The sequence below is a fragment of the Salvia hispanica genome, chromosome 1 (assembly GCF_029641045.1).
Source record: "Salvia hispanica isolate PSC_SH4W2 chromosome 1, Shi_PSC_v1, whole genome shotgun sequence".
NCBI lineage: Eukaryota > Viridiplantae > Streptophyta > Magnoliopsida > Lamiales > Lamiaceae > Salvia > Salvia hispanica.
The window spans coordinates 29,691,270-29,702,328 of record NC_142692.1 but is presented as its reverse complement, the minus strand read 5'-3'; the positions used below and the strand labels follow the sequence as shown (position 1 = coordinate 29,702,328).

General features: G+C 35.0%; 3 protein-coding genes across 4 annotated transcripts; 1 reads left to right on the top strand and 2 right to left on the bottom strand.

The window, feature by feature from the left end:
• Positions 1 to 719: 719 nt before the first annotated feature.
• On the top strand, positions 720 to 4,580 carry LOC125218695 (agamous-like MADS-box protein MADS3). Of its 2 annotated transcripts, XM_089062665.1 has the most exons (9): positions 720 to 978; positions 1,622 to 1,699; positions 2,484 to 2,559; positions 2,663 to 2,724; positions 2,944 to 3,043; positions 3,382 to 3,423; positions 3,775 to 3,834; positions 4,035 to 4,171; positions 4,245 to 4,580. In XM_089062665.1, the coding sequence occupies exons 1-9, from the start codon at positions 797 to 799 to the stop codon at positions 4,330 to 4,332; spliced, it is 825 nt and encodes a 274-aa protein (XP_088918791.1). In that variant the 5' UTR covers positions 720 to 796; the 3' UTR covers positions 4,333 to 4,580. The 2 variants fall into 2 exon arrangements, with proteins under 2 accessions (XP_088918791.1, XP_047976389.1); XM_048120432.2 differs by lacking the exon at positions 1,622 to 1,699 and having other exon boundaries at positions 722 to 978.
• Positions 4,581 to 4,629: 49 nt separating this feature from the next.
• On the bottom strand, positions 4,630 to 7,621 carry LOC125218694 (ATPase GET3A-like). Its single transcript, XM_048120430.2, has 7 exons — positions 7,245 to 7,621; positions 6,839 to 6,963; positions 6,448 to 6,598; positions 6,008 to 6,118; positions 5,681 to 5,819; positions 5,481 to 5,596; positions 4,630 to 5,291 (listed from the first exon to the last, which is right to left on the bottom strand). Exons 1-7 carry the CDS (start codon positions 7,503 to 7,505, stop codon positions 5,115 to 5,117), a joined length of 1,080 nt encoding a protein of 359 aa, XP_047976387.1. The 5' UTR covers positions 7,506 to 7,621; the 3' UTR covers positions 4,630 to 5,114.
• A 1,252-nt stretch (positions 7,622 to 8,873) lies between these two features.
• Positions 8,874 to 10,833, bottom strand: LOC125219330 (E3 ubiquitin-protein ligase ATL41-like). Its single transcript, XM_048121278.2, has 3 exons — positions 10,128 to 10,833; positions 9,469 to 9,566; positions 8,874 to 9,376 (listed from the first exon to the last, which is right to left on the bottom strand). Exons 1-3 carry the CDS (start codon positions 10,284 to 10,286, stop codon positions 9,082 to 9,084), a joined length of 552 nt encoding a protein of 183 aa, XP_047977235.1. The 5' UTR covers positions 10,287 to 10,833; the 3' UTR covers positions 8,874 to 9,081.
• Between the last annotated feature and the right edge of the window lie 226 nt (positions 10,834 to 11,059).

Here is an 11,059-nt window from a genome sequence, read left to right as displayed (position 1 = left end):
TTTGTGTATGAAGTGGAGAGAGTAAAGTATAAGAGAGGAGGAATAAAGTAGAGAGAAAGATATTTCCATTTTTATTAATAAATCATCTTGGTTCGAACAAATCAAAAAGGAAAGTGAGTTCATAACGGAAGGAGGACAAGATAAGTGAATTGTTCCTTTTTTATATGACAAAAAACGACAATTTGTTTTTTCTACTACTAAAGAGAGATGTCGTAATAACAAGGAATAGATGAATTAGGCGGTTCTCGTATTCCCACTAAATGAAGAGAATGAATTTGTGTGCGTGAGTTGACCAATCGATAAGGTCTCAGGTTCGAATCCTGCGTGAACTCTAAATTAATTTAAATTTATTTCCTCGTCCAGAAAGAAAAGAATGAATAAAATTGTGAAAAGGGGGGCCAACAAGGTTAGCATATTTGATGAGCAAGAAAGGAAAAGGAGTGGGCAAACGTGTTTACCCAAGAAAACCCAGTGTCGCACGAGACAAATTGAGTCTTCAGTTAGGTTTTCTAGTACAGTAGAAATGGAATAAAAGGAACAGTAAAATAAATTGTTTGGGGTAAAAAGGGCCCAAAAATGATGAAGAAATTAAAGAATTGTGGCACACCCATTTCCTCGCAACACGAAAATCCAAGAACTACATGTTCATGTGTATTTATGAAGACAAGGAATTTTCAGACACCCCCTACTTTATTACTAATAAATACATACCCTCACTGCCCACACAGCCACAGCCACACCCACACCCACACACACACACACACAGTGAATGAATTAGAGAGAGAGAAAAAAAGAGATGGGGAGAGGGAGAGTTGAGTTGAAGAGAATAGAGAACAAGATCAACAGACAGGTTACCTTTTCCAAGAGGAGAAATGGGCTTCTCAAGAAAGCTTATGAGCTCTCTGTTCTCTGCGATGCCGAGGTCGCCCTCATCATCTTCTCTAGCAGAGGAAAACTCTATGAGTTTGGTAGTACTAGGTAATCTCAACTAACTAAACTAACTAACTAACTATGGCCACACAATCAACTGTTCATGTGTATGTGTTAATGTTGTTCTGATTTGGGGCTCTAATAAACCATGCAAGATTTTATGTTTACTTGTTTTGATACAACAACAACAACTACAAACTATGTTCTTGAGTCTTCAAAATAAAATCAAGATAAAAAAGTGGTCTTTTCTGTTAACTTTTGCAGAGGTTTAAATTTGAATTGTTAATTTGGAATTGTACTTCATTATCCACGGGTTTTTCTCTTTTTTGGGATTTGGGTTTCTGGGATTCTTTCACCATCACTTCCAAGATTGAAACTTTTTTATTTTATGCTTTTTAAATTGTTGAAAATGGAGATGGAGTTTTGCAATCGACACGTTCTGGGAGGTTTTTCTTTTTCCAACCTCTCTTGGACCTCTGTGCAAGATCTAGGGTTTCTCTCTCCTCTTCTATCTCTCTACCTATGTTTCTTTAATGCTTCACCAATATTTTAATAGTGGGGCCAGTTTCAGATTTTGTCTTGTTTGCTTTACGTTCTTAGATCTTGCGGTTTAATCGTTGAATTCAGTACGTACACCAATTCTAGAGAGAGAGAGAGAATGTATGTATGTGAATTATTGCATAATTTGAAGGGAAACACAAGGCTCAGTGAGGCTTATGTGTTTCTGGGCAATTGGAGCATTTCTCGATGAAAGTTTTACAAACTGCAGGTCAGATTTTTCTTCTTTTTTTGAGGTTTTTGGGTAGTCTGAATCTCAGGCTTTTAAAGAAGAGAAAACTGTAGCAACCTATTTGGTGAAACTGAAACCCTTTTTATTTTCTTTTGTGAGTGTGAAGATTCTTGATTTTATTTTTTTTTGTAGTGATTATTTTTGTTTGTCACAAGTTTTTCTCTGATCCCACCCCTAAATTGAACAATGTCAGTTGTGCTGTTTTTTTACTTATTTTTATTTTTTAGTTTATTTTGGGTATTTGCTGCACTTCCTCTTCCAAATTCTGTTTTCTGTGTTTGGAAATACAACCTAATTATATTCGATTCCCTCTCCTTTCTCTTTCTATCTCACTCTTCTGTTTTGTGTCTAAGTAATTATTTGCGCTTCATCCAAGAACTGTTACCAATCTTTAAATTGTTTGATGTTGAAGACAATCATGGCTTATGCATATTTATTCTTTTTCTTTCTAATGTGATATTAGCCTTTATTTCTATAATTCTCACAAAAATTGACTTGTAGAAATAAATTTCACGTCGAATCATAACTGAGACACCCGTTTTTAGTAACCTAAGAGTAGAGTTTGACTTTGTGCTACAATTGGTCTGAAAAATTTTAATCTTGTACAATCTGAGAAGGAAAAAAAATCTTTTTTTAGTAGCATTAATTTGAGGGATCAAGGTAGGAAATCAATTAATTAAGTTGATGGAATTTGAACTATATTAAGAAGTTTCAAGAATTGTTGATTGATTCACATAGAATTAAAGTTGTGGTGCTTTTGCAGCATGGCAAGGACCCTTGAACGTTACCATCGTTGCTGCTTTAATACTCAAGACAATCCCACTGAAACAGAAACACAGGTTTAGTTAGTTAATTAATTAATTATTTAAATGAGCTGATTAAATCAATTTCGTCATAAGAAAGTCTGATTAGTGGCTTCTTTTTTGTTGATTACACCTACAGAGCTGGTACCACGAGGTCTCAAAATTGAAGGCCAAGTATGAATCCCTTCAACGGACACAAAGGTTATTTCTCACTTTTCCAAAACACACACACACACACCCAGTGTGTTTCTTGACCATTGATTGTTTATTAATTTTGGTCTTAGAGACTTTGATGAGAAAGCAAATTACATTAAATTACTCATCTTGGTACTTATTTATGCTTGGAATAGCCATATATAATTAATGTGTTGATTTTATTGTGTGTGTTGACATACATGTATTATGATATTTAATGGGTAGGCACTTGCTTGGAGAAGATCTTGGACCTCTGAGTATTAAGGAGTTACAAAATCTTGAAAAACAGCTTGAAGGTGCTCTTGCGCAGGCCAGGCAAAGGAAGGTAGGATTCATATAATTTATAATTTTCTTATACTATTGATTTAATTGGACAGTGGTGATATATTAACCAATTTATCCAACTTCAAATTTCAAAGTAAATTTTTGGTATTGCCACATCCATAAGATGGTGAATTGCTTGTTGATCGGGTAAATAAAATATATTTAGGGATTTTTTCATGTCATGCATTATTACGTCAGTAATTTAATTTCTTTTCTTAAGAAATTGCTTAAATAACATATATACGTGATGGTTTATTTAGCACTATGCATAGGGTGTGAAAATGTTTAACATTTTTGGCATGGGCTGATAATAATATTAAAAATTGAAATTGTCTGCAGACGCAGATTTTGATGGAACAAATGGAAGAGCTTCGCAGAAAGGTAAGTTTTGGGTTAAGCAAATAATTATATTTCACAATAATTGCATAATTTAATTTGTACAAATGTAACACAGACATTTCGAAATCTAAACTAAAAAATTCTTTGGCATGCATTAGTATAAAATAAACAAAAAAATTAGAACTTAAAATTAAAAAAAAATATTTTAAAAAGAAGAAGAGTCTTATCTCCATAAAGTAATCCCATTGACCAAAACACACCTTATAAATGATTTTAATAAAAATGATCTTGTCATTAATTATTTTAAAAATAAAATTAAATGCTATAACTACATACCTCAAATATATTGTTTTGAAAGACCAACTTATTCATTAAATAATCACATTCTTGCAGGAACGTGAACTAGGAGACATGAACAAGCAGCTCAAGATCAAGATTTCCCTAGAAATGCCGGTAATATAATTATTTAATTTACCATAATACATACTTTAAATTTCAGTTCATAACCCACATTTTTGTATAGTAGACATATATATAACTGGTGTGATTTTATTGGTCAAATAATAGATTTGTTATTGTTTGAGATCAAATGTTATATAAATCGTCTAAATTTGTGCAAAAAATCGAAATAAATGAGGTTGGGAATTTTGCAGGTGGAGATGGAGGGACAAGGCCTGAGAGCCCTTCCATGTCCATGGAATCTGACCTCATCTGAAGGCAGTAGCTTTCCACTTCAAATACAAGCTTCCACTCACATGGCAATGGAGCCTGAGCCTTTTCTACAAATAGGGTATATATCAACATCTATATATAAATTTTTTTTGCTATAAAATTGAAAAATGAAATAAATATTTTTGTGACAGGTATCATCACTATAATCTTGGAGAAGGACCATCTGTTCCTAGAAGTATGGCTGTTGACAATAACATGCTCCAAGGATGGACACTTTGATATTGTTGTCCATCCATCTTTTATAAATACTTATATATGTTTTGTCTTAGTTCAATATGGCTTGTCTTATTTTGGAATATGCCTCAAAACTTTTATATGAAGGTGCACTTTGATTTTTGTGATCAACAAACTTGTAAATTAAGTTCAGATAGTTAAAAACTTGTATGTGACATAACATGTAATCTGATGCAAATGTCAGGTATACTTGTTTTTTTGTTGTGAAATCTGGAAAATCAATATTGTTGAAATTGTGTGAAATCTGGAAAATGCAAATGTCACAACGTACAATTCTTGTCAGATTACTTGTTTCTCTCATTTGCAGCAATAATCTGAAATCAACAGTTGCCACCGTTCGGTCAGGGGTAGAGAATAGAGATCATGGTGAAGCCAGCCACGCTCACACACCTTCTCTAAGGCGCTGCAGGGACAGAGCTTCAAAGGCGTGGTGAAGGCGAAGCCTATACCTGACAAGGTTCTCGTTCTATCGGGCTCACTCACATGCATAACAGTGAGGAGTCCTAATGCCCGACAAGTAGAACTCTTTTATAGAGAGCCTGTAAATGTTGACATTTGAATAAAATGGACTCCGAATTTCTGGTCAGATACAAAAATTAACTTCATTGAATAATAAAACTAATATTTTTAAAAAATTAAAAAATAAATCTTCCCTTATTGGCCTTGAGGAAAAAGAGTTTCTGCAAGATTTAAATTAACTACACATGCTAATGATACCCATGTTGGAGTTGAAATGAGACAAAGTCAGGGGCTGCAATGCTGACTGTTCAAGCCTTCTGTTTCCCTTTTTTAACACTTTCAAGTTCCAATTCAGCTCCTTTGAGCTGTTCTTTTAAGATCAATACTCTCTGCTCCACCTCCTCTACCGTCCCGCGTTGAATAGATGCTTCATATTGTGTCAAAAAATGTTGTGAAAATGCTTGCAAGGCTTGAACTCCGCAAACCTGTTCAATATCCATCAAGTGCATACATAAATATATCAGGTAGTTAGACTATATCATAAAGCTCGGAAATCAAGCAATGATAGAGTTGATGTTATGAAACTCTAGATGGAAACACTCTTGCAAATGCAAATGTGTGATACGGGTTTTCAAACGAACCACAATAAAAGCATCAATGCAATGACTATATACCTCCTGGGGCAGCAATGGTAACTTAGTTATGTTGAAGTCATCATACAATACGTAGAACTGATCCAGATACTTCCGTTGCATCTGCATTCTAGCTTTGAGCAATTTTGACTCAACAACTGAAGTTAAGATGCAACAAAGATCAAAATAAATCAATTTGATATATAAGAAAAACACCACAGCACTGAAAATGAAATGTTCACCTTCTTCGTCAAATATTACTTGGTTAATAACGATATTATGAGTATCTATCTCAAATTTTGTAAGCTCTTGAACTAGTCGCTCAGTTTCATACAGAGACAGGAACTCCGGAATGCAAACACAGATGAAAGTAGTCAAATCCTGCCAGACGTAATCAGGAAACAGAGATTCTATTATAATCATCACCCAAGAGCACCAAAAATCGTGTTAATCAAAATGAACAATACAAGGAAATGCTTTTGAAAAAACAAAACCAAACGACTCATTTATAACACGGATAAATAAACCTCAGGTATAAACAGCACAAGAGAAGTATTTAAAGGTCTTACGGGATCCTTAAATTGCCTGTTTACTTGTTCGATCACATCTTTCATACTTTCAAGCTTCCCTAAGATGTCATCCTCACCAAAATCATCACCAACACCAAACATGCGAGTCATCTGCATGAAAAAGCTGGACATTAACATGAAGAATATTCTTAGGAAAAATATTGGAGCCATTGAGAAAAGGAAACACTGATCGTTAGAACTAAAAAATGACAGAAAGCCAAACAAATGTCTGGAGATAATCAACATCCTAGCACATGATCAAACTGACATGTAAACAAGGCCTAATGAGAATACAGTAATTATAAATCCTAGATGCCTTTTATTGAGAGGCATTCACTAAATGTTTACCTTACGTCTCAGATTCACAGTAGGACCTTCAAAAATATACTACAGTATTACATTTTGGGAAAAAATTACTTCAAAAGTCAGCATCCCTGTACCTGGGTGAACAATCCACCAAATTTATTCCTCAAACTCATTAGCTTTGAAAGACCCTTCTCTAATGTCGAGGGAAATTGTAACAACCGAAGAGTGTGACCAGTTGGAGCTGTATCAAACACTATAACAGAATAATCCATAGTCTGCACTAGCCTGCAATACATATTCAGATTTAAGAATGATTGAACAAATGTATATAAATCATGAATAAAAGAAATCAAGCATAAATTTACATTTTAGAAGTAATGATAATAGCAGCCATAAAATGGAAAAGGTAAATGTGTCTTTTATTTGTGAAACATGTCAGGTTTTCATAAAAATCTGTTTACACCAAAAGCAAAACAAACTTTTGAGTTGCATAAAGTTTGATCACAGTAATGGTAGCAGACTTACTTGAGCATTTCTCCAAAACTCATAGCCTCATCGATTCCTGGGATGGAATTTGTCAAGTCTGACATAAACCCATCGGCCCCATCTGAACTAAGGTTTTCCTCATTATCCACATTAGGATCAACTTCCTAGAAGAAAGGGGCTATATCACTAAACATACAACATCTTAGCCATATCAACAAGGTTTACATTAAACTCTTCTTATACTCCACACAATAAACATATCAACCCAGTTTGACATCAGGTCAACACGAAATTTGAATAACATAATCAATTAGATTCATCAATCAAAATGGGCCCTACTTGAAGAAAGAGATGATAAAATTGCACTTTTTTATATGCATGCAACGGCAGGTCGGTGAAAATTCAAAATCCCTAAACACAGAAATTGAGGCGTGAATTTCCTGACCATTGCGTACAAGTTTGTGAAGCCGCTAACGAGGGTGGGGTTCTTGGTGAACCTCTGCTGGAACGCATCGCTGAGGTTGTGGGCGGGGTCGGTGGAGATTATGAGCACAGAGGGCCGAACTTTGGCGAGCAGAATTGACATGATGGAGCTGCACGTAGTCTTCCCGACTCCGCCTTTGCCGCCGACGAATACCCACTTGAGCGATTCTTGCTCCAGAATGTTCTTCACCGTGCCCGCCGGCATGTCGTCGCTCGAACCCATCAATCAATCTTGATTGATTCTGCGATCCAAATACCTTTTCTTTCTCGATCAATGCCTTTCTATTGTTGCGATTGCGATCACATCGATCAAACAATGTTTTCACGCTAAATTCTTCATTTAATTTGATGCTTACCTATTACTATTATCTTTCTTTCAAAAATTATTAACTTTTGAAACGTTAATTTGATGCTAAACAATGATCCCGTGCTTATTATTTCTAATTTTGTTTATATTGATAATCTCATTCTCTACAATTATTTACTAATGCTATACTATCTACTTTTACTAACCACATTACAGGACTTTAAAAAGGAAAGGTCATGAGTTCAATTTTGCTTTTAAGATCTACTACTCCATCCGTCCCACTTTAGGAATCCCGGTTGAATTCGGCACGGGATTTAAGAAATATAAAGGAAAGTTGGTGAAAAAAGATATGGAATGTGGGTCCTACTTTTATATATTAGTTTTATAATAAAATGAGAGTGGAAAAGGTTAGTGGAATGTGGGGCCTATTACCAATTATGGAATATTCCAACCGAGACTCCTAAAATTGGACACCCAAAAGTAGTAAATCGGGACTCCTAAAGTGGGACCGAAGGAGTATAATACTAGGATGTTCAGTTTGAAAGATTATATCTTATGATTGAATATACATTATGTGTTTGAAAGATTATATCTTATAATTGAATATGCATTATGTTTGATTAATAAGATTGAATCTCACAACTTAAGCGTAGATGAATAATCATACTATAATAGTAATAAGTTATAATCATCTCCTTCCTATTAAAATAATCTCACAACTTAATCTTAAATGGATAATCACATATAAATGTGTCATAGACTCATAGCAAACGAATGACACCAGTATATATTTTCACACACCTTGTATGCTCATATAATAATGTATCAAGTGTAATATGGTATATTTATAATCTCGTGTGCTAATGTAATGGTTCTAACGATTTATGATATAACAAATGTTTAGTGGTTCTGCATGTGTGTAGAATAGCATCTGCGTCCAAAAAATAATTTTGGTAATACAAGATACGTAGTTGTAGGACATTGATAAAGTAAGAAAGATGGAAAAAAAAAAATTAAAATATAGTTAGTAAAAATGAGATTTATCTCATCAAACTATCAAAAGGAGAAACTTATCATAAATAGACACAATGATTTTGGTGGACGTATAAGAAAAAACATAACTATTTTTTCGTGAACCAAATTGGTACTGTAATTTTTTTAAATTAATCACAAGAAACAATATCTCGTAAATAAATACTCCATTCTTCCCAAAAAATAGTCTATTTTTGCCCGTCCCACAAAATTAGTTCAATCATCTTAAAATTTTCGCTTCTACAAGTGATGTACTATGTAATATATTTCCATGAATGAATGAATCTCAACTTCATTTACACACCAAATTCCCTTCTAAAATGAAACGAATCTGCTGATATTATACAGCAAGAAACTTACATAACATAAATACACAGCCTACAATCCCTTCTATATTCTGCAAATTCCAATTTATCAGAATCATAAAAGGGAGAAAAAAAAGCTAGTGAAGCAGTAGATGCTATGTTGATCTAGAGATTGCTTCTACAGATGCTGCATTGGGATAGGGATGCATCGGGCTAGCCTCTCGGCGTGGGAGCAGCCACTGCTGCGAATGCTCGGCTGAGATCTCAGACGATTGTGGCGTTGTCGGAGGAGGCGCCTCGATGGATTCCTGTATCGAGAGACGACAAACTGGGCAGGTGGACTGCTTCCTAAGCCATGTATCTATGCAGCATAGATGGAAGCTATGCCCACATTTTGGCATAATTCTCAACACTTCTTTCTCTTGATACTCTGACAAACAAATGCTGCATCTGCAATTTCATAAATATTCAGTTCAAACACAATCTTCTCAATCAACTATAATTAACAATAAACACCAACTTATTACTACATATCAACTCACTGTGTATTCTCCATCGAGCTGAATGCTTCACGATTGAACTTCATTGTAGGGATTGCTGCAACGACCACTGGTTCAAGGCCATTAATCCGATGCTCTGGCTGCCAAAAACCACACATCCAAAGAAGCTATTATATTTGGTGATAGTAAGCTTCAAGAATGCAATGGTGATGGAAACCTCATGCCTCATCTCCATATGAATAAAGCAATCTACTTATTATAGTTTGTTTACATCCCATCTCCTCACTTACCCTTTTATGCAACTTTCAAAAGGGGCAAAGACAAGCTTAACCATTATAAATGAGGGATAATTGTGCCTAATTAACGAACTTTCGCTCGATTCTTGTTTTGCACATGAACTAAAAGGTGTCCAAGTACATGAACTTCCAACTATTCAGATTTTTCAGTCCAAAAAAGCACACACTGACAATGTAATCTCAACAAAGAGATTCCACAGAAGATACACATTCAAGTTAGGATAAAAAGAGATGAAACAATCACACAAGGAAAAAAATCACATAGTTTTAACTAAGCAGCATTATGAGAAACATTCAATTACCCTAAATCCACAGCAAGAGCACAAGGAAATGATCAAGATTGCAATGATCATAGGTAATCACACACCAACAGTTATCTAAAAAACAAGGAAAACACAGAAATACCAGCTCAAGATCGATTCTTGAATGCATCTCCAGCATTTGCTGCGCCTCCAAGCGGCGGAGGCGCCCACAAACGAGTCTAGTGCAGACAAAAACAATGAAAGTTGCACTCATTCCAAACCCAATAATTGTGGTGATCAGATTCATCCCAGACCCTAACATCACACCGCCTATTTTCTTCAAACAAAACAGGGTGCAATTAACAAGAATCCTAGATCAAGATTGCTCTTTTCATCTGAAAGTCAACTGTTAGGTGAGAAATCACCCCCCTCAAAAAAAGAAAATCAACTGCAAAATGGGCAGGTAAAGCACACATGAAGATTTTTCAAGAAATGGGAGAGGAAAAAAGGGTGTATTTCTGTGGGAGCCAATGAGGAGACATTACACATCTTTAGAAACAGCAAGAAGAAAGGCCAAATGAGTGAATAGACAAACAGAAACCAATAATTATGCACCAGAATAAATTATAAAATAGAACCGTCCAATAAAATAAAGACAAGTTCACCAGGAAGTCGGCACTAATCAAGAATTAGAAAATGGGGATCTTCAGTTATTTAATCGCTTGGGATGAGAATGAAGAGGTGCAAAACAAGTCTTCCTTCCTTCCATCCCCTATCCACATTTGTGCACTTGTAATTTTCCAGTAGGGCCAACTCTCTGGGACCCACTGTCTTTCCATCGAACAGTTGGTGATCAAGAATCTTTCTTGGGAAAATGGCGGCTAAAGGGACTGTGTGGAAAAGGTCATTCTTCTGCAATTCAAATCCTCAGTAAAAAAACAGTGGGTGGCATATAATTTTATGATTTTATCTAATTTTCATTATTGGATATGGCCTACAATGGGCTCCTTATTTGAATTATCTAATTTAAAGCCTCGTACCTCAACTATCTCGTTTCTCAAAATAAAAAATTAATCCACATTTTTTCAAAATTTT